This window comes from Perognathus longimembris, chromosome 20 (genome assembly GCF_023159225.1).
Source record: "Perognathus longimembris pacificus isolate PPM17 chromosome 20, ASM2315922v1, whole genome shotgun sequence".
NCBI lineage: Eukaryota > Metazoa > Chordata > Mammalia > Rodentia > Heteromyidae > Perognathus > Perognathus longimembris.
This window is the reverse complement of record NC_063180.1, coordinates 44,147,043-44,168,709: the sequence shown is the minus strand read 5'-3', so window position 1 is coordinate 44,168,709 and position 21,667 is coordinate 44,147,043. Positions and strand designations below refer to the sequence as shown.

The 21,667-nt window shown below is 62.2% G+C and overlaps 1 protein-coding gene across 1 annotated transcript; it reads right to left on the bottom strand.

The window, feature by feature from the left end:
- Window positions 1-2,475: 2,475 nt before the first annotated feature.
- Cd276 (CD276 molecule) lies at window positions 2,476-20,397 on the bottom strand. The gene is given in 9 exon segments (XM_048329722.1): window positions 2,476-2,913; window positions 3,495-3,530; window positions 4,358-4,399; window positions 5,564-5,698; window positions 8,474-8,770; window positions 8,896-9,049; window positions 9,051-9,235; window positions 11,257-11,369; window positions 20,342-20,397. Coding segments are annotated over 8 exon segments (933 nt in total). The 5' UTR covers window positions 11,318-11,369; window positions 20,342-20,397; the 3' UTR covers window positions 2,476-2,890.
- Window positions 20,398-21,667: the final 1,270 nt, after the last annotated feature.

Below are 21,667 nucleotides of genomic sequence, written 5' to 3'. Positions count from 1 at the left end.
GCTACAGCATCTTCAGACCCTGCCAGTGCCTGCTCAGAACCCGCCAGGGACCTCTGCTTGCGGGTGCGCAGAGCAGCGGGGACGGAACGAGGTCAGCCTCCTCCCTGCCCGAGGCGGCTTCCCTCCCAAGGGCGGAGGGCCTCGGGCCCGCACTGATGCCCGCCCCCCAGCCCAGGCAGGCGAAGCGCCGCCCCGTTCTCTTTAATGGGAATGTGACACCTGCGGGCCCCAGCCCGTCACCCGGTGAGAGTTATTTCTCCATTAAAATGCACAGCGTTGGAGCCGTGCCCTGGACAACGGCTAAAAATACTGTGCTCCGGTGGTCACCGGGGGACGCGGCGGGCCGCCTTCCTGACCCCCTTCCGCTCCCCCGAAGTCCCGACCCTGCTGAAACCCACCTCCACGCACGTGACAACGTGCGGCCAACCCAACGGGAAGGAAGGGCTTTCGGGACACGTGTGTGCGCGCGTGCGCCCGTCCTGAGACTCGAACTCGGGGCCTCATGCTCTCCCTCGGCTAGCGCCCTACCACTGAAGCCCCATGCGCGCTCCTGGCTATTTTGGGGGTCTACTGGAGATGGGTCTCACTGACTTTTCAGCCTGGCTGGCCTCACACTGCAATCTGCTTGCTGAGCAGTTGGGATTGTAGGCGTGAGCCACCAGGCCCAGCCAGGATGCCTGTTTCACAAATGGTCAAACACACACAGGGTCACACTGGCTCTGGGTGGCTCCATCACCTCGGGAGTAGCGGTGACCCCAGCTCGGGGACGGGGGCGCCCCCTCTCCCTTCCCGCTTTGCAGTGGCTTCTCAAGGCTCTTGTCTGGTCAGCCCCGGGCTCCAGGCGGGGCCAAAGGCCCGGAGGACATCACCGAGCCTGTGATCAGGGGCGAGGAGAGAGCAGCTCAAGCCCTCCCGACGGCGTCGGCCACCCCCGGCACCCACGGGAGAGAACTCCTCCAGATCCTGGAGCCGCCCGCTTTGAAACGAGTCTTCCCGTGTCAGCCGGTGCCAGGGCTTCACGCCTCTACTCCGAGCTACTCGGGAGGCTCGGGGTGTGAGGACCACGGTTCAAAGGCAGCCTGGGCAGGCAGGAAAGTCAGTGAGATTATCATCTCCAATGGACCTAGCACAAGCCACGAGTGGAGGCGTGGCTCAAGGGGTAGAGCACAAGCCTTGAGCAAAACAGCGCAGGGACAGTGCCCTGGTCCTGAGTTCAAGCCTTAATATTGGCGCCCATTACCCCCCCCCTCCCTCAAAGAAAAGGCAAAGGGAGAGGAAAATGCCCCAGGGCCAGCCCCAGGGCCTGGGTGCCGGCCCCCCACAGGCTGGGCGATGGCAGCATCAAGTCCCTGCCCGGTGGCCGCTTCTTCCTGGGCCTCCCCCCGCCTCCCCCAAGGAGGGAGCCTAGTGCAGGCCCTGCACAAGCCCAGGCTTGGAGCCTCCCGAGGCAAAGCTATCAGGGGAGGCTCCCAGGAGTGACTGACGGGCCTGGCCTTCCGGCCAACCAGCTGACTTTCCGAGAGGGAAACTGAGGCCAGGAACCTCAGGGGGCCAGAGGCCCCCCCCCCCCAGCATCCCTTCCCACCAAGGCCCAGCAGAGGTTTCCTTCCTGCTGAGCTCACCCCTTCCCGGCAAAGGAAAAGCTTCCGACAAAGGCGTTTATTCCCCCCCCCACCCCCCAGTGTACAGAATCTACATTTAAATTAGGAATTCTAACGTCGTTCACCAGGGCCATGAGGAGGCCGTTGAGCAAGGCAAGGCAGACTCCTCCGGCCAGCCCCGGCGTAGCACCATGGGGGGTGAGGGGGGCCCCAGCCTGGGGGTGCAGAGAGCCGGTCACCCACCGGCTCAGGTGGTCTCCAGCTGTGGGGGGAGGGGGGCTGTGCCCCTCTCTCCAGCATTCTGCCTCTACCCTGGGATCTGGGCGGGGGGGGGGGTGAGGGGGGATGGGGGGAGGACGTGAGGTATTCCAGAAGCTGTGGGCACAGAGGCGGGCCGAGGAGGGAGCCCGGCAGGAGCACAGGGAGACGGAGGCAGGGCCCCCCCATCAGGCAGGGCCCCCAACACAGTGCTGACCCCTGCCACCGCTCAATGAACGTCGAGTTCCCAGACCAGCCAGAGAAGCGGGGGCGCCAGAGGCCGGAGGGCAAAGCCTATGAGCGTAGCTACTCAGGAGGCTGAGATCAGAAGATCGTGGTTCAAAGCCAACCAGGGCAGGAAAATCAGGGGGATCCTCATCAAAAACAAGGCGGGAAAAGAAAAATCCCAAGGCGAAAGGCTGATCGCCAGAGCCCCCTCCGCAGCCCCCCGGAGAGGCAGCGACCGGCGCCGGCTTCCCGCCGGAGGAGACGGGAGGGCTGCCGCAAGCCCGGCCGTGGGCCACCGCGCACGCGCGGCCCGAAGCACCGGGTCTCACTTGGATGGGGTCCAGGTTGGGGGGGGGCAGGCAGGAGGGAGGAGACGCAGCGATCACCCCCAGGACGGGGGGGGGGCAGGGCACAGAAGACGCGAGGCGCCGAGTCTGCGCAGCCTCTTTGTGACACGGAGGCGGAGGGTTCGTCTCCGCGGTGGGTCTGGGGGTCCGGCGGCTTGTGGGGGACAAGGAGATGGGGGGGCGGGGCGGGCTGCGCATAGCGTCTGTAGGAGATAAGGCAGCGGCGGGTTCCTGTACCATCCCTGGAGAATAAGGCAGTGGGGGGGACTCCGGGCACGGCGTCCCTCGCGGAGGTCGGGCTGCGGTGGCCCGCGTCCCGCCGTCTTCCGAGACGGGCCAGAGCAGCCAGCGCGGAGCCCTTCTGTTGGGGGGGGCAGGGAGAGTGTCACACTGGGACCCCCCCCAATGCAGCCAGCAGGTAGGAGCCCCCCCGGGGAAGGGCCGGCGGCTCCCAGGTCAAGCGATTTCCGGGCCATCGTCTGTATTTCATGGTGGAAAGAAAAAAAGAGGAAAGGAAAAAAACAAAAGGAGTTGTACCCTTGGGACTCTGCCAGGAATCCAGAACCCTGGTCACGTCCCCGGGGGGCAGGGACAGGGAACCCCGGGAACTCATGCCGGCACCCGGGCACTGGCTAGACCACCGTGGGGACCGGCCTCTGCTCCGCCCTCTGGCTGGCCCCTCTGCCAGGCTCCACCCGCCCCCCTCCTCCCTGTGTCCCCTCCCACACAGACGGCCCCCTTCCTCTGGCGTGCCCGCCTCTCCCTGTCCCCCGCGGGCTTTCCTGGGCTGGCTTCACACTGCACCCGTCAGCCCCCGCGGGGCCTCCCGAGGGGCTGGGGTGAGGGGCGTGAGCCGCCGGCGCCCCGACGCCCTAATGGTTCTCTCCAGGGACTAAGGGGACCCCGTGTGGCCGTGGACGCCACGCTCCCGTGCTCCTCTGGTTTAGAACCCCGCGACTCGCTTCCTGCGCGCATTCCTGAAGCAGCCCAGTACGGACACCCCCACCCCTCCACCCCCACCCCCACCCCGGCCCTCCAAGCGCACCCCTGGTGTCTCTACCTTCTTTGCTTTCCTTGTGCTTCAGAGGCCGCAGGGCTGCAAATCAGAAAGCCATATGGATCAGCAAGGGGGAGGGCGGGGAGGGGGGTGGGTCAGGCGGCAGATGGGGGAGGGGGTTGGGCGGAGCTGGGGGCAGGAGATGGGTGCAAGGGAGGGACCCCGGGCTGCGTACTAAGTTCTGTCCCTGCCCTGCACCCCGTAGAATGGGGACAGCCGCCCATCCTCCGGTGAGCTGGAGATTCGGGGTGCCCCGGGCCCCACTGCAGGTATCCCTGGGACCTCCGAGGGACAGGAAGTGAGGCGATCGCCAGGGCACCCATGTCCCTCAGCCTCCTGAGAAACTAGGGCTACGGGCAGGGGCCACCAGAGCCCAGCCAAGGCGGAGAAATGCTGGCTTCACTTACAGCGGTCCTCGGGTGTCCATCTCCCGGCCTTCCTGGCTGGGATGGAGAAGGGAGCCCAGCATCCCTGGGATGACCCCCCCAAGGGAACCAGGCGGGAACCAGGAACCAGCCACTCCCAGCCCCCCCTTCCCCCGCCCGGGGCCTCTCAGCTAGCAGGAAGGAGACTTGCGTCTCCCAGGACCCTGCTCCCCCCCCCCCCAGGAAGGCCCCCGACTGCGTAGTCCTGGCTGAATCAGGTGGCACTGGCCCGGGGGACCCAATGGAGGAAGTGGCTCCCGGTGGAGGGGGGGCTCGACCTCCAGATCTCCCTCCAAGCAAAGAGCAGAGCCCCCGGGACGGAGGCCTCGGCCTCGGTGGGAGAACGGGTTCCATTCAAGCCCGTGAAGGACACCTGCCCCTCCAGCTCCTGAGTCTCCCCACCCCCCCAGCCCAGACGGCCACCTCTGGGCTCATGGTCACCTGTCTTGGATCCTTCTCCGTCCGCATCCTGGTCCTCCGCTCCTAGGAGAGAAACGGCTCAGAGTGAATGGAAACCTTCCACGGCCCTCTCGAACCCCCCACCCGAGGCCTGAGCAAGCCCCCCTCCCTCGATGCAACGCAGGAGCCCGAGGGCAGAGAAGAGCGGAACCTCAGACAGAAGGCGAGGCCCTGCACGCTGGAGCCCAAGGACCTTCTTCCCCGCCTCCCCCTAGTCCACCCACATCATCACCTTCCCATCTCCACTCGCCTACCTACAAATGACCCAATCGCTCCCCACCCTCCCTCCTGACGGCTGGTCATCCTCCAGCCAGGTACCCATCTGCTCGTGCAACCCCTTACTGTCCACGCCCCATCCATATCCGCCAATCAGCAACATTCACTCAGGACTGACACTCGGCCCAGCAAATGGCTGCAGCCCAGAGGCAGGCACTAGTCCCACCAATCACCAACAACTGCTCAAGACTGACACCCGGCCCAGCAAATAGCAGCAGCTCAGAGGTAGACACGCTCTTTTCCAGAGACCAGAAAGTCACCAGAAAGCTCGGCAACCTGCTGCTTCGTTCCCAGGCCCGCTTAGCTTACAGACACACGCGTGACACGACTTTCATGCTCAAGCACTCACAGGCAGGTCACACTCACTCACACCCACGACATATCCGGCCTCAGGCTCACCACCGAGTGCCTACACGGGTTCTGGGCCCCTGGACGCTCATGTGGCCGTCGCGAGCATAGCAGCTTCGAGGGTCTGCATGTCTGTTCTGGGCAAAACTCATGGCCAAGTGCCAGGTGCTGGTGGCTCAGGCCTGTCCTCCTTGCTGCTCAGGAGGCTGAAGACTGAGGTTCAAAGCCAAGCAAGCCATACATTGGGAGACTCTCATCTCCAATTAACCAGAAAACAAACAAGCCAGAAATGGAGAGGTGGCTCGGGTGACAGAGCGCGCCAGCCTTGAGCAAAAATAAGCTGAGGAACGGCACCCAGGCCCCGAGTTCAAGCCCCCAGCTGGGCGGGGCGCGCACACACACACACACACACACACACACGGCCTTGTCTGGTGCCGGCCAGGGGTGGGGGAGTGGCCGGCCTCCAGAGCCGAGCGCCCGGCCAGTGCTGTGCATTACCCGCTCTCGGCTTTTCTCTTACAGCTGCGGGCGCAAAGGAAACGCACAGCGCACGCACACGCTCACCTGTGCCCTCCTCCTCACACCTCTGCTTGATCTTCCTCCAGCACACAAAGGCCAGCGCCACCAGCAGTGCCACCAGACAGACGGACAGCCCCACGGTCACCCACAGAGCCTCGGGGGGGAAGGCCATGGGCTGCCCTGGGAGGAGGGGAGGAGAAAGAGACACTGGGGACCTGGCCCCGAGGGCTGCCCCCCTCCTGGCCCCCAAAGTGACGCTGGGGACCTGGCCCCGAGGACTGCCCCCCTCCCGGCCCCCCAAAGTGACGCTGGGGACCTGGCCCCGAGGACTGCCCCCCTCCCAGCCCCCAAAGTGACGCTGGGGACCTGGCCCCGAGGACTGCCCCCCTTCCGGCCCCCCAAAGTGACACTGGGGACCTGGCCCTGAGGACTGCCCTCCCCCCCCCCCCACTGAGCCCTGAGGTAAGCTCCCCAGTGGCCCTTGGCCTCTTCACGCAGATGGAGCCGGGCCTGCAAAGTCTGTGGGTAAGGAAGGCTCTAGATCCTTCTAAGGGACCCTGTTGAGTTTAGGAGAACACTTCCATTATGCAGAATGGAGTCAAGGACCTCTCTATGGAGCCCCTGCCCTGCGGCCCCAGGCCAGACCCACATCCCAACCATTTTCTGCAGAAGCATCTAGATCCTTTCTACTCAGTGATGTTGTCCTGTGCACTGGGAATCTGTGAACTACAGACCACGGGTCCAATCTGGCGTGTGGTCTGTTTTTGTACAGCCTGTGAGCTAGTGTTCGTCTTCACACTTGGTAATGGACTACAAGAGAGGAAGGGAAGGGGAGAGAGAGAAAGAAAGAGAGAGAGAGAGAGAGAGAGAGAGAGGATAAAGGAGGAGCAGAAAGAAGCTCCAGCTCACCAAGCACTTATTTTCTAGCGTGTGCATGTGCTCTCAGCTTTTTGCTGGTTCATTAGAGAAGAGGCCTCCGATTTGCCTGCCTGGGCTGGCTTCCAACTCCAGGACGCTCAGATCTCGGCCTCCGGAGTGGCTGTCCTCCCATCTTACAGGGAGTGTGCACTTTGCTCTGTGTACAGCAGAGGGCACTGGAATGCACGAGGGGGAGCCCTGGACCCTGGAGGGGAGGGGGCCGTGAGGGAGGAATCCGACGGGGCAGACCCCCCTCCCACAACAAGGAATGTGGTCTTCTTCCTTTGTTCCCTCGGCCAGGACACGACAGACACAGGGCCAGAAGGGAGGCCCAGGCACAAAGGGAGACCCTGCTCTAAGAATGCCCAGTGCACAAGGGGCGGGAGGGGTGGCTCGAGGGGTAGAGCATCTGTCTAGCAAGCGTGAGGTCCCAAGTTCAATCCCCAGCACCACCCAGAAAAGGGGGGGAAAAATGAACACACCCAGCAACAGAGTAAAGGGGCAAAATGGCAGAAATACCCAGGCAGGGTGTCTCTCTACACATTTGCCCCTAGGGTGGTGGGGATGCCTGGAATACCGCCCAGACCCGCTCTCATCCTTCCAGTAGTGGAGACGGCAGGCTGGGCCCAGACCCCCAGCCCTCAGGTCCACCCACACCCAGCGCTTGCTCCAGGAACCTGTTCCACCGAGAGCCCGGCCACAGCGCACTGGCACGTGACAGCCAGCGGCAGAACTCGAAGCCCAGTTCCCAGGCCGCTGCATGAACCATGATCCTTGGATCTCAGCCTCCTGAGTAGCTAGGGTGACAGGGGTGAGCCACAGGCACCCAGCCCAAAGGAAGATTCGGATCATGGTTCATTCTGCTTGCTCCAGACTTGAGAGCCAGAGTTCACAGGCCCCACAGAGGAGTTCAGAGAGGCCCCGAACCCCCACCCAGTGCTAGGGAAGCTATTTTCTTTATCACTTGTCTAATTTTCAGAGAGGTCCCTGACCTCTAAAAGATGCAGAGGTCTGGAGAAAGACCCCCTGCTCTCTGCCCTTCAGTGTCCTCATCTGTGAACTGAACTTACCGGCCCTGGCCTGAGCGAAACCCCTTCTAACGTGAGTTTGTGTGTATGTGCGCACACTGAGTGCCAGTCCTGGGGCTCGAACACAGGGCCTGACGTTAGACATAACCCCAACTCATGCCCTGGCGCACAAACACAGTCCACCTATGCTTAGCCAGGACTTGAAAACCAAAGCTTCAATCGCCCTATGGGTGGCTGCCATTTGGTGTCTGGCCACCTCGGGAGGCAGAATAGGCGAGTCCCACATGGGCTGCCTGGGTGGGCTTGACCGACACCCCACGGGTGAGGAGGCCCTGCTGTGTCGGGGGGGAGGGGGCCCTGCACAATCAGATGGTGCCACAGACTCCTTCCTACCCCGCCCCCTCAGCAAGCCCTGGGGCCACCCACCACTCCTGCCCACAGGTCCAGACTCCGGGCAGGAACTGAGGACAACGCTGAATGGGAAGTGCCTCACCAAGGAAGGAGAGGAAGGAAGGAGGAAGGTCCCTTTCGACAGTACCGGGGATGGAACTCAGAGCCTTGTGCTTGCTGGGCAGCACATGAAAGCAACGGAGCACACCTACTGGGGTTGTGGCACAAGGCCCGGGAGAATCCTGACCCCCCCCCATGTAGGGGGGGAGGCCTGGGAACCCTGATGTGGGGGGGGGGAGCCCTGGCTCCTCATGGCGATGGGGAGACCCCAGGGAGCCCTGATGGGGGCGGCGGGGAGACCCCCGGGATCCCTGATGGGGGGGGGGGAGAGCCCTGGCTCCTCATGGCGATGGGGAGACCCCCGGGAGCCCTGATGTGGGGGGAGAGTCCCGGCCCCCCCCAGCCCTGATTGGGGGGGAGAGCCCCGGCCCCCCACGGCGGCGGGGAGCCCCCCGGGAGCCCTGATGGGGGGGGAGAGCCCCGGTACCCCACGGTGTCGGGGAGCCCGCCCCCCCCCCGGGATCCCTGATGGGGGGGGAGAGCCCCGGCCCCCCCCTACCCGCGACGGTGACGGAGCCGTGCGCGTCCTGCCGCAGCACCGGGTTCCGCACGCGGCAGCTGTAGGCGCCGTCGGGGCCCAGCGCCACCCGCAGCACGCTGCGCACGTCGAACAGGCCCTGCTCGTCGGCCATCTGCGAGGTGGTCACGTTGCCGGCCAGGGGCGCCCCCCGCCCGTCCTGCCACACCACCTCGGCCTCGGGGTAGCCCCGGCGGCTGGCGCAGGTGATGGTCACCGTGTCCCCGGGCCGCAGGTCCTTGCTGGGCTCCAGGGTCATGCTGGGCTTGGAGTAGGGGGCTGCGGGGCGGCAGGGGTCAGGGGGTCAGCGGCCAGGCGGGGCGGGGCCGGCAGGGGGCGCTCGCGCCCCCGTCCCCGCCCGCCCGCCCGCCCGCCCGCGCGGAGCGCCCCCTGCCGGCGCTCACCGGCCACCTGCAGGCTGACGGCGGCGCTGCCGAAGTCCCGGATGCTGACGAAGCAGGTGAAGCTGCCCTCGTCCGCCACGCGCACGCGCCGCAGCCGCAGGGAGGCGTTGCCGCGCGCCAGCAGGTCCGGGAAGAGCGCCGTGCGGTTGGCGTAACGCGCTGCCCTGGTCCCGGCCCTCGGCGAAGCTGTGCACCAGCTGCTTGGTGTCGGTCAGCTGCCAGATGAGGCTGAGCTGGGCCAGGCTGAAGCCGGGCTCCGGGGCGAACGAACAGCGCAGGGTGGCGTCGGTGCCCACCAGGGCCACCACGGGCTCTTCGGGGACCTGGACCTCCACGGCTCCTGGGGGGCGGGGCGGGGCGGGAGAGCGGGGCCTGAGGGGGCGGGGCCTGGGCGGGCGGGGCGGGGCCCTGGGCGGGCGGGGCGGGGCCTCGCGGCCGCCCTCCAATCACAGCTTTGCTAGGCTTTGCCCACCCACCCTCTTTTTTTCTTGGCGGCGGGGCGGGGGGGGGGGGGGGGGCGGTGTCCTGGTCCCGGGCTGGAACTCAGGGTCGGGGCGCCGTCCTGTGGGAGGGGGAGTAGGGGTGGGGAGGGGGAGGAGGGGGAGGAGGGGGAGGAGGGAGAGGAAGGAGGAGGAGAGGGAAGAGGGGGGAGGAGGGAGGGGGAAGGGGAGGAAGAAAGAGGAGGGGGAGAAGAAAGGAGGGGGAAGGAAGGAGGAGGAGGGGGAAGGAGGGAGGGAGAGGAGGAGGGAAGGGGAGGAGGAGGGGGAGGAGGGGGAGGAGGAGGAGGAAGAAAGAGGGGGAGGAGGGGGGAGGAAAAGGAGGAGGAGAGGGAGGAGGGGGGAAGAGGGAGGGGGAGGAGAAGGAGGAAGAAAGAGGAGGGAGGAGGAAGAGGAGGAAGAGGAGGAGGAGGGAAGGAGAGGGAGGAGGTGGGAAGAGGGAGAAGGAGGAGGAAGGAGGAAGAGAGGAAAGAGGGAGGAGGAGGGGGGAGGAGGAGGAAGGGGAGGAGAAAAAGGAGAGGAGGGGGGAGGAGGAGGAAGAAAGAGGAGGGGGAAGGAGGAGGAGGAAGGGAGAGGAGGGAGAGGAAGGAGGTGGGGAAGAGGGGGGAGGAGGAGGACGGGGGAGGAGAAAAGGAGAGGAGGGGGAGGAGGAGGAGGAGGAGGAAGATCAGAAGAGCCAGGTGGTGGTGGTAAGACTCTTAGGTCCACGATTCACCAGCGTAATGCCAGGAGTGGAGGCGTGATCCCAGCGGGAGGGCACCAGCCTTGAGCAATACACTAAGCAAAAGAGCAAGGCCTTGAGTTCAAGTCCCAGTACCGGCACGTGCGTGCGCGCGCACACACACGCTCCACCGCCGCACTGAGCGTGGAGAATCAGCCACCGCGGTGGAGAGCAGCCCTTCTCCAGGCCCAGAATCTGCCGGAGTCCCAATTTGGGATTTCCCACCCTCCCGCCTCTGTAGCCAGCCCAAGATGTAGACGACGTGCACCACCTCTGGCTGAACACAAGATGGCACCAGACACCCAACTTTGTTTTCCCCATTGCCCTGGGCTTGCTGTGCGCCCCCCCTTAGCAGAATGGGGGGGGGGAGTCGCATGCATTCAATATAGCTGCTGACCCCTGACTGTGTCGCAGGCAGCCGTCCCATGGATCAGGGAGCTGGCAGGTGCTAAAGCAAGCAATCATACAATATGTCAAGTGCCAAGAAGAACACGGTCAAGGGCAGGAGATAAGCGGGAAAGCAAGTGCCAAGGAAATGTCATTTGAGCGCAGGCTTGTGCAAATGAAGGGCTGGGAGTCAGGCACGAATGAATAATAGGTAGAGGCAGAAAGTGGGCAGCCAGAAGAAACGGCACATGCAAAGGCCCTGGGAGGGAAGACACGGGACGGTCAGGAAACGGCAAACCCTCCAGCACTCGGTGCCCACATTCCCCCTCTGCGGACGAGGCAGTGGAGGCTAAGAAAAGAAAGGAGGCTGGCATCAGTGGCTCCATCTACAACCCTAGCGACTCGGGAGGCTGAGATCTGAGGAGTCAAACCTCTGCCTAGGCAGACATATCTTTTACCAAGTCTTAGCCAGCAAAAAAACCAAACAAACAGATGTTGGAGGTATGGCTCAAGTGGAAGAGTGCTAGCCTTGATGGGGGGGGGAAGCTAAGGGACGGCACCCAGACCGCCCCCCCCCCCCCCGAGTTCAAGCCCAAATAATGGCACCAAAGAAATAAAGATAAGAAATAAAGGAGGCTGCCTGTTGGATCCCAGACAGAAGTGTGGTCCTGCTAGGCAGAGCCAGCCTGGCAGGAGCCCGGTTGAAATGGGCATCCCGCCCCCACTCCCCGGCCATGGTGGTCAGAGCAACCTCACCTGTCAAGAAGAAGCTCAGTATTCCCAGGGCTGTGCCCACGGACACCCCCCATCCACACATCTTCCTGCGGGGCAGCGGACGGCTGGGCTCTCTGTGGTGGACCGCACTGCGCCTACATGGAGAAAAAGGAAGCAAGGCCTTTGTCTGCCAAGGGCCTCTGCAGGGTCAGCCTGGAGAGCGTGGCTGCACCTGCAGAGGGACCCTGGGGAGCAGGAGACCAGGGCAGTGGGCAGGAGGAGGCCGGTGGATCCACCAATCACCTCAGCCTCCCGTTTGGAGGGGGAGGAGCTGGGTGGCAAGCAAGGCAACCCTGGGCTGTTCAGGGTCAAGGCCAAGCACATGGCCGGGTGAAGAAGAGCTCAGGCTACCGTGTGGGGTTTCAGATAGACACATTTTCCCAGAGTGACCAAGGCCAGTCAGGAATGCGACAGAGCCGGGCCCCAATGGCACGCCTGTCCTGTAATCCTAGCTACCCAGGAGGCTGAGGCCTGAGGAGCGTAGTTCAATGTCAGCCAGGGCAGGAAAGCCCAGGAAATCTGTGACCACCTAACCAGTGAAAAGCCAGACGTGGAGGCGTGGGTCAGGTGACAGCCTTTGAGTTCAAGCCCCAGTCCTAGCACCAAAAAGTGAAAATAAAATCGCAAGAGATCGGGGGCCAGGACTGAGCCGCAAGGCAGGCTTGTGGCTCAAACCACATTTTTTCCAGCCCTTTCTTTTGGCCCTTCCACTGGGAAAGCTGCACCCAGATGCCAAGCACCCGATCCAGCCACGGGCACCAGGGTCCACGGAGCGGATGGCGGCCATGCTGCGTCCCCCCGCCCCCCATACCACGTGCCCACGCCGGGCAGCTGGGCCGAGGGAGTCCCTCAGCCATGCGGGTGCGTCCTGTCCCCTCCCTCCTCCTCCTCCTCTCCGCCAGCCTCCGCAGTGGGAAAGCTCCCAGCAGCCTTTCCTTTCCAGACACTTCCGGTCCCCAATCGGGAAGCCTCCAGGCCTGGCCATCTGCTGACTCAGCGGCTCCGATCACAGCTGTAGCTCGGCGACACCCCATCCTGCCCTGCCAGGGTGGCCATAGGAACCAGGGTCACTCACTCACTCCCTGGGCTACCTGGGCACACCCCATGCTCTTCCTCGTCTAGGGGGAGCCAGGAGTCCTCCTCTTGGTTTCTGTGTGTTTGTGCCAGTCCTGGGGCTTGAACTCAGAGCCTGAGCTTCTTTAGCTCACGTTCTACCGCTGGAGCCGCAGCTCCACTTTGGCCTTCTTTAGCCGCCATTCTCAAACCTCGGCCTCCTGAGTAGCAGCTGGGATGCGAGGCGTGAGCCTGGTGGGCTGACACCCCTCGGGGTTCGCCCCACAGGGCTCCCCCAGAGCCCACGGCCCCTCCCTCACCAGGGCTTTCCGTTCCACCCCCGCGGAGAATCAGCACCATGAGGCTTATGCTCCAACCTCGGAGCCCAGGGCCACAGAACAAGGCAGAGAAAGCTCACCTCAGGGGGACCAGGAGGGTGGCCTGGGACAGACAGACAGCCAGCCAATCACGGCCCCACCTGGGCAGACAGGCGTCCTCCCCCCCCATGCCCTCCCTAGGAGAGAGCCTCGTTGGAGTCTTGGGGCCAGCCCACTGCCATGGGGGGGGAGGGGATGAGTACAGTCATCTCCAGTGGAAGTGAGCCACACGGAGACTCTCAAGAGATGACCCAAGATGCGGTCCAGAAAGGAAATGCCGGCATGGTGACGGGGCCCCCCCACCTCAGAATGCCCAACAGGGGTGCCTTGCCTTGCCCGGCCCCCAGCAGGAGCAGCCGCCCGACGTCTGTCCCCCTACTCTTCCCGATCCCATGTAACGGGGGTAAGAAGGGTCCGAAAGGACATCAGGGCTCCGGGATACAGCCGTACCTGACCCCCTTTCCCAGGGGGCGCAGAGGGGGCCCCGGCAGCTCAGGACAGAACGCATTCTCCATGCGGCTAGAGGCCCTCAGAGCCCAACGCAGCCCCTGGGTGCGTCCTAAAGGCAGCAAGTAGCCCCCCCCCAGGTTCAGGCTGGGGACCACGGCCTCCCCCTCCTCAGGAAGCCTGTCCCCGCTCTGTCTCATGGCAAAGCGTGTCCAGAGCTTGGGGCTCCGGTCCCCAACTCGGATCCTTCGCTGTTCAGTTCTTTCTTATTGTTGTTGTTTTATTTGTGGCGCGCTGGGGTTTGAGTCTTTGCGGGGCAGGCGTCCTGTCCCTTGAGCCCCGCCCCCGCCCCCAGCCCTTTTGCGTTGGTTATTTCATTTCCCAGTACTAGGATTTGAACTCAGGCCCATCCTATTTAGGCTTTCCCCCCCGCGTCACTGGGATGACAGGCATACACCACCACGCCCAGCTCACTTAGTAACTGTCTTGCCCAGGCTGGCTTTGAACCATAATCTTCCCGATCTCTGCTCCTCAAGTAGCTGAGGTTACCGGTTGTGAACCACATCCACGGTCCTTTGCTGTTCTGAATGAGGTGACTTTCCTTCCCAGAGGTCAAGAGTCTCTTTCCTAAAGCAAAGACTTCGCTGGAAGCTAAAAGCACATCATCTTTTTGAAGTCTTCGTGTACTGTATCTTTAAGACGTAAGCGAAAAGCTGTCAGGCAAGTCACACTGTAATACACCCGGTGACTGGCAGAAACCATGCTTCTCCGCCAAGAACTACAAATCCCAGTCTCCACTACGGACTACAAGTCCCAGCGTCCCTTGCAGCTGGGCATGGCCATATGACTTTTCTGGCTAATAGGATTTTAGAGGAACTGACAGGTACAACTTCTGGGTCATGCTCTTAAAGGGGGTGTGGGAGTTCGGGGGTGGAGAGAGTGTCCCTCCGAACAGCCTTCCTGGCCCATGCTGCCAAAGGCCACACCCCTGTCCCCAAGCAGCAGCAAGATACCGGTCTTGAGGGACTCTGGTATTCATTCTGGCTCCACCCAGACGGTCACGCAGTGTAAGTCACTGCTATTTTGGAACTAAGAAGTCGTTTAGGGAGTCGGTCATTCTTCCCTCATTTCTCCTCCTCTTCTCTGTCACTCCACTCTGGAAATTGTCAGTGCCCAGAACCGCATGCGACACACACACACACACACAACCATCTGAATCCTGATCTTGTCCCCTGAGAGTCAGTACTGCTTGAGCTCAGACGTGTCCAGGCTGGATGGGGCCTGCAGGACCGAGAGAAGAGACTCAAACGTGGCTTGTGGCCTAGAACAAACGGCCAAATGACGGCACCCAGGATAAGGTGAGGAGACCTAGGAATGAAGCCTGACAAGGGAAGAAAGGATAATTCCTACTTTTGCTTTTTTTTTGTGCCAGTAGTGGGTCTTGAATGCAGGGCCTGGCTGCTCTATCTCTTAAACCACATCTCCACTTTTGGCTGCTCAGGAGGCTGAGATCTGAGGATCTAAGTTCAAGGCTAGCCCAGGCAAGAAAGTCTATAAGACTCTTATCTTCAATGAACCACCAAAAAGCCAGAAGTGGAACTGTGGCTCAGGTGGTAGAGCACAAGCCTTGAGCAAAAAAAAGCTAAAGGACAAAGCCAAAGCCCCGAGTTCAAATCCCAATGTTGGTGAGCGTGCACGCACAGACAGACACACACACACGCACAACCAGCCACATTTACAAATATTGCCCTTCTTAAATCAAGGCTATGTTTAATATTGCATTTCCAAAGCGATCCTGGCTATTGTTTTCCTTCCATCAAAGAGCAATACTAAGAGGCAGAGTTGCTGAAAGTTTGCTCTGTGCTCAGTGTTACACTCAGATGAATTTAAGTGTTCCCACAATCGTATGAAGTAGGGACTATTATTATCTCATGTGGCAGATAAGGGAACTGGAAGATGGAGAGATTTAATCACTTGCTCAAGGTTATGTAGCTAAGTGACATAAATATTTTAAGTGGCATTGTTCTCACAATAAATAGAGGGGGCAATAAAAGAAAAAGGTGTGGGAAACAAATATATAAGTAATCTATGACCAGTTCTTTGTCACAGGTCAGCATGGATGGTGGGGGGGGGGTGTTGTCAGGAGAACAATTGGGGAAAGGGGCATCGTCCGTCTGGCAGAGGGGTGAATGGGAAAGGTGTCAGAGGAGGGTTCCGGGCCCACGTCACGGTATATTCTGAGAGAAGCTTCTGGAGATGAGGCAAGTCTTAGGGGTCACTTAAGGACTCCGGATTGATTCTGATTGTGCTCCCACTGGAAGAGTGGAATGCCGTAGCCCACACCTCCCACTTTCTACCCCAGACTGTCCCGAAATAGCCCCAGAAGGTTCTCTTAGATAAACAACACGCAAGTTCACTCGGCCCAGGGACAGGCCATTCCAAGGGCTGCAGGACGCACCCAGGTAAAACAGGCAATCACCTTCCCATCAGGCCTGCAGCTCAATGCCTTCTTATTTTATTGACCTAATGTTTGTTGTGCCAGTCCTGGAGCTCAGGGTCTGGGTGCTGCCCCTGAGCTTTTGTGCTCCAAGACTAATGCTCCTCTTTCAGCTCTCTGCAAGTCCACTGGAGATAAGAGTCTCCCTGACTTTCCTTCTCCAGGCTGGCTTTGAACCACGACCCTCAGATCTCAGCCTGCTAAAATAGCTGGGGTTGCAGGCGGGAGCCACTGGACCCCGGACGATATCCGTTCCTCTCTTAACCCAGCAGAGCAGCCAAGACATCCTCCCAGTCTAAGCCCCCTTGACAGACTGTTGTTTTCCCTCTTCTTCTGTATCCCAAAGCACACCCTTCTGGTTTCAGACGCACCCCTGTGATAACAGGGTGCACCCTGCATCCAGAATCCAGTCCGTCCATCCATCCATCGGGGAGGGGGGGTGGTCCGGCTTCAGGCCAGGGCCTGTGAGCAGATCTGACTCACTGGTGGATTTCTGCCCCACCCCTAGTCCCACTGATTACTCAAGAATGGGCAGTGAGCCAGACCTTGCCTTGCCCCTAGTCCAACTGATTGGTTCAGAGATGGGCTGGGAGCCAGGCCCCCGCCCCACCCCACCCCACGTCCATCATTGGTCAGGCAGGAATGGGATATGAGCCAGGCCATACGCAACCAGGGGCTTCCTTGAGTATTTTTACTCCCAGCAGCCAACAGTAAAGACCTTCTTGCTAAAGGTGCTAGGAAGGATCACATCTGGGCCGTTAGCAATCAAAGAACTGATTTTAAAATAGATGCTAGTGACGCACACCCGTCATCCTGGCTGCTCAGGGGGCTGAGATCATTGCAGTTCAAAGCCAGCCCGAGCAGAAAAGTCGGAGAGACTCTTTTTATCTCCAATGAATCACCAGAAAACTGGAAGCGGTGCTGTGTCCCAAAGCGGTAGAGTGGTAGCCTTGAGCAAGAAAAAAAAAAATGCCCTGGTCCCTAAAACAAGCTGAATGTCTGGACTTTGCAAGTACTTGGGCTACTCAGTCTCTCTCTGCTTTTCTTCCTTAGTCCATTTGAACTAGGAGACCTTGAATATATCTAATTTATCTACACTGTGCCTTTCTCCCTGGCTATTCCAAGTCATCATTTCTTGTTTGGATGATTGCAAAGCCTCTTTACCAGTCTCCACTATTCCTTTCTGCCCCTTGCCCCACACCCAGCAATTCTGTGTGGCCGGCTACACTCTGTATAGACACCCAGAGTAACCAATCTTCAAACACAAATAGCACTTTGTCTCTCCCTTCAATAGCTAGTCCCCGGACTGTGCATTCTATTCAAGCTCACAGTGGAGGTTTACCTGGGTCTCTTGATTCCCACACCAGTACTCTTAGCCTTCAAGTCCTGATTCCTCTACAAATCAGACTTTGTGGAGGGCAAGACACTTGTATATTGTTGAGCTTGCTGTGAATTATAGGGTTCGACTATTAAAAACAAACAAACAACATATTTGTCTCAAAGTAACACCCCTCTCCCCCATGTATAAAGGTAATGGAGTCAGGCTCACACCTGTAATCCTAGCTACTCAGGAGGGTGAGGTCTGAGGATCTCAGTTCAAAGCCAGCTTGAGCAGATAAGTCCAAGGCATGTCCAAGTAACCCAGCAAAAGGCTAGAAATGTAACTCAAGCGATAGAGCACCCGCCTCCAGTCAAAAAGCTAAGGGAAGCTGGGCGCAGGTGCCTCCCGCCTTTAATCCTAGCCACTCAGGAGGCTGAGATCTGAGGATCACGGTTCTAAGCCAGATGAGGCAGGAAAGTCTGTGGGACTCTAATTAAACCACTGAAAAATGAGGAAGTGGCGCTGTGGCTCAATGGGTAGAGCGCTACCCTTGAGCACAAGGAGCCCAGGGACAGTGCCCAGGCCGAGTGCAAGCCCTAGTACTGGAACACACACACACACACACACACACACGCGCGCGCGCGCATGCACGCCAAAGTGCTCATGCACAGGAAAGGAAGAACCAAAGAAGACCAGTGCCAGAACGCTTAGCAATGGCCTCGCTACAAGGACCTGTGACCACTCCCGAGACGTCAGAAAGCAGCAAGGCCGCGGCCAAGGAAAGCCTGCCCCCGCCATTTTCTACCTGTGTGTCTTTGAGCCTAACCTTCCCTTTCTGGGCCTGGCTTCTCATCTGTTCCGTGATGCCGAGGACCCCAGCTCACAGGACTGCTATGGCGATGACCTGAGATGAAGTCTAGTTGAAGAGCAGCGCCCCTAACCATGAACACCCAAGGCTCTGGGGCCACAGGAGTGGTCTGAGGGGGGTGGACGAAGGCTAAGGGAATGTGTGGCCCTTTCCCTGCGGGGCGGGGGGTCTACACTGAGCCAGCCTCTCTCCCTCCCTCCCTCTTACTGGAGGCTCTCCTGCCAACTCCTGTCCTGTTGGAAGAGCAGGGTCATAAGAAGTCACCACCCACTCGGAGGATAAACTCATGGGCAGTGACTTCATCCTCCCTGCCCTTCTTCCTTCTCCCCTGACCCGTGCGTGAGTCAGACCCCGCTCCCCCAGTCCCTGATCAGCCGTACACGGAGGCCACTTGGGTTTGGGTCATTTTTCCACACGTAGCCCAATCGGTCTCCATCCAACAAGAGGGCAGACCCTACTGAATCCCGACCCCGGGGGCTCACGCCTGTCAGCCTAGCTTTTCAGGAGGCTGAGATCTGAGGACCGTGGTTTGAAGCCAACCCGAGCAGGGAGAAGTCCATGAGACTCTGCTCGCCAAGGAACCAGCAAAAAGCCAGAAGTGAAGCTGTGGCTCAAGTGGTAGAGCGCCAGCCTTGAGGGGAAAAAGCTCCAGGACAATACCCAGGCTGAGTTCAAACTCTAGCATGCGCACAAAAACAATCAACAAAAGAAGATTCCTTGCAGTGGGCAGGAGAAGGTCCCAAGCGGGATACAGAACCCCAGAACCCCAGAACCCCAGAGCTTATCATGGGACGAATGAAGGAACAGTGCCCACTTACTGTCCAGGCAGAAGCTCTGTCCCTTTATGTCTCTTTAAGTCTCATAGCCTAAGTGCAAACACTGGTGTTCACAAAACTGTCCCAAAGTCACAGGGACTTCATGGACCTCAGGATCCTCCGTGTCCTCCTACGACAGCACAGGTAACCACACAAGGATGGATAGACAGGGTTAGCATTGAAGCTCAGCCACTCCAGCCATCCAGTTGAGATAAACGCACCCCCCACCCCCACTGGAAACGCGAGCCACATTTTATAGCGCACGGCTCCGCCCCGGCACGGCTCCGCCCCGGCCCAGCATTCAGATCGGCCTCACCCATGGACAGGTTCAGACTTCAGTGTCTCCAGCAGTGCCAGCAGACAGGTCCCTAAACTATAAGGAAGTTTCTTTGTGGTCTAGCACCCAGCTTGGGGAGGGTGGGGTGGGTGGAGGAGGGGGGCTGGGAAGCCAGAAGGAATTAGAGAAGGAAACTCCATTAAAATAGAGTTCTCATGAGCAGTGTGCTGGTGGTGACTCACGTGGGAAATCCCAGCCCTTCCAGGAGGCTGAGCTCTGCGGATCGTGGTTCAAAGCCAGCCCCGGGGAGGGAAATCTTTACCTCCAATGAATGACCAAAAAAGCTGGAGGTGGAGGGGTGGCTCGAGGGGTAGGGCTCCAAGGCTGAATGGATGACAAAGCTAAGGGGCAGTGCTCAGGCGCTGAGTTCAAGCCCCAGTCCCGGTGCGTGTGCACACACACACGTGCACACACACACACATACACACACGACCTAGCGCCTCCCGGGACTACAGAGATCAGGTTTGGGTTCCCTCAGTACACGGCCCCGCGGTCCCCCGCTCCCCGCCCACCCCTCCCTCCTGCTTTGGGGTCCCCCCCTCCTTTCTGCTCCAGACCCGCGCAGGGACCCCCCCCCAGGCTCCCGGGCCGCGTGCTCGGCGGGGTGGGGGGGAGGGGCTCCGCTTCCCCGACCCCCGCCCGGCCGGAAGCGCCACTGGCCTTCCAGAAACGTCCACCCCGAGACGGATCTGCCGCCCCCCCCCGCCCCCTGCCCGCGGGCCCCGCCGTCCCCCGCCCCCCCCCGCCCCGCCCGCGGCCGAGCCTGGGGCCCGCAGGTCCGGAGCGCCCCCGCCCCAGCGCCGGCTCCGCCCCGGGGAAGGAGAGGCCGGGTTGGGGGTGCGATGGGGTCCCGCGCCCCGGTCCCCGAGGGGCCCTAGAGCCCGATCGGCGGCGGCGGGAGCTCCGCGTGCTCAGGGCCAGGGCGGGACTGGGGGAGGCCCGGGGAGGGGGCGCGGGGAGGGGGGCGCGGGGAGGGGGCGCGGCGGGGAGGGGGGCGCGGGGAGGGGGGGCGGCGGGGAGGGGGGGCGGCGGGGAGGGGGGCGCGGGGTGGGGGCGCGCGGGAAGGGGGCGCGGCGGAGAGGGGACGCGGGGAGGGGGGCGCGGGGAGGGGGGACGCAGGAAAGGGGACTTCGCGAAGGGGGTGGGCGCGGGGAGGGGGGCGCGGGGAGGGGGCGCGGCGGGGAGGGGGGGGCGCGGGAAGGGGGCCTCGCGAAGGGGGTGGGCGCGGGGACGGGGCCCGCGGGGACGGGGCCCGGTGGCGGGGGCCCCCGCGGGGCAGGGGCGTCGGCGCGCGGCCCCGGCGCGGTCGCCGGCGTCAGACAAAGGCCCCGCGCCGCCCCGCACGCACTCACCGCGCCGCGCCGGCTCCCGGGACGCGGGGACGCAGCCCAGTGGCCGCCGCAGCGAGGCCCGGCCCGAGGGCGGGGGGGGGGGGGGGGGGGGACCGGCGGCCCGGAGCCCGGGGGGCGGGGCGGGGCGGGCGGGAGGAAATCGCGGGCCGGAAAGGCGCCTGGCGGCGCCCCCGGAGCCCGATTGGGCCGGCGGCGGTGTTTGGGGCTCAGGCCTCAGTCCACCCGCCGGCCGGGCCCGCACCCCGACCTCCAACCCCGACCCGGGCCCGCACCCCGACTCCAACCCCACACCCCAAACCCCAAGCCGGACCCCCACCCCCAAAATCCAAGCCGGATCCGCACCCCACACCCCCAAACCCCAAGCCGGACCCCCACCCCCAAAATCCAAGCCGGATCCGCACCCCACACCCCCAAACCCCAAGCCGGACCCCCACCCCCAAAATCCAAGCCGGATCCGCACCCCCCACCCCCAAACCCCAAGCCGGACCCGCACCCCCCATCCCCAGAGCCTAAGCCGGGCCCGCACCATGGCCCCCAGACCAAGCCGGGCCCTGGCGGGAGGACCCGGGTCGGGGGGGGGGGGACGCGGGTCGCAGGCTGCCCGCCCCCACTGGGCCCCACACCTCGGGGAGGGGGGGCGGCCACGCCCCCTCCCCGCCCCGGGGGGCTGCTGGGGTCGGATCCCGGCCCAGGGCTGTCGGCGGGGCGCGGAGAGGGTTAACCCGCGTGCTGGGGGAGGGGGCCAGGGCTATAAATACCGCGTCGTGGGCGCCGGGCCGACCGCAGGGCAATTTCCCCCGGGGTGGTTTTCCTCTTCTTCCCACCGGGCCAGCCCTACCCCCCCACCCCCCCTCCCTCCCGACGTGCCAGGCTGCTCCCCAGCCTCTTCCCATCCCGCCTGCACCTCCCCGGGGCGGGGGGGGGGGGGGGGCGGGTGTCCGGGGTCAAGCCAGCGTGGATGTTGCCACCCCCAGGAGTTACACCTGCACCCCTGCACCCGGGGCTGCCCACCCGAGGGACTGCAGGGATTCAAGTACAGAGTCCTGGGGAGCTTTCCTGTGCGTGTGTGTGCGTGTGTGTGTGTGTGTGTGTGCATACACACTGGGGCTCGGACTGGGGGCCCTGGAACCCACTGGGCCTTACCACTTGAATCACACCTTCACTTCCAGGGTTGTTTTGTTTTTTGCTGGTTATGGAGATAAGCAAGAGTCTCATGCACTTTCCTGCCCAAACTGGCCTTCAAACCACGATCCTCAGGTCTCAGCCCCCAGAGCAGCTGGTAGGATTGCCGGGCACCCTGCAGAGGGGAGGGGAGGGGGGAGAGCT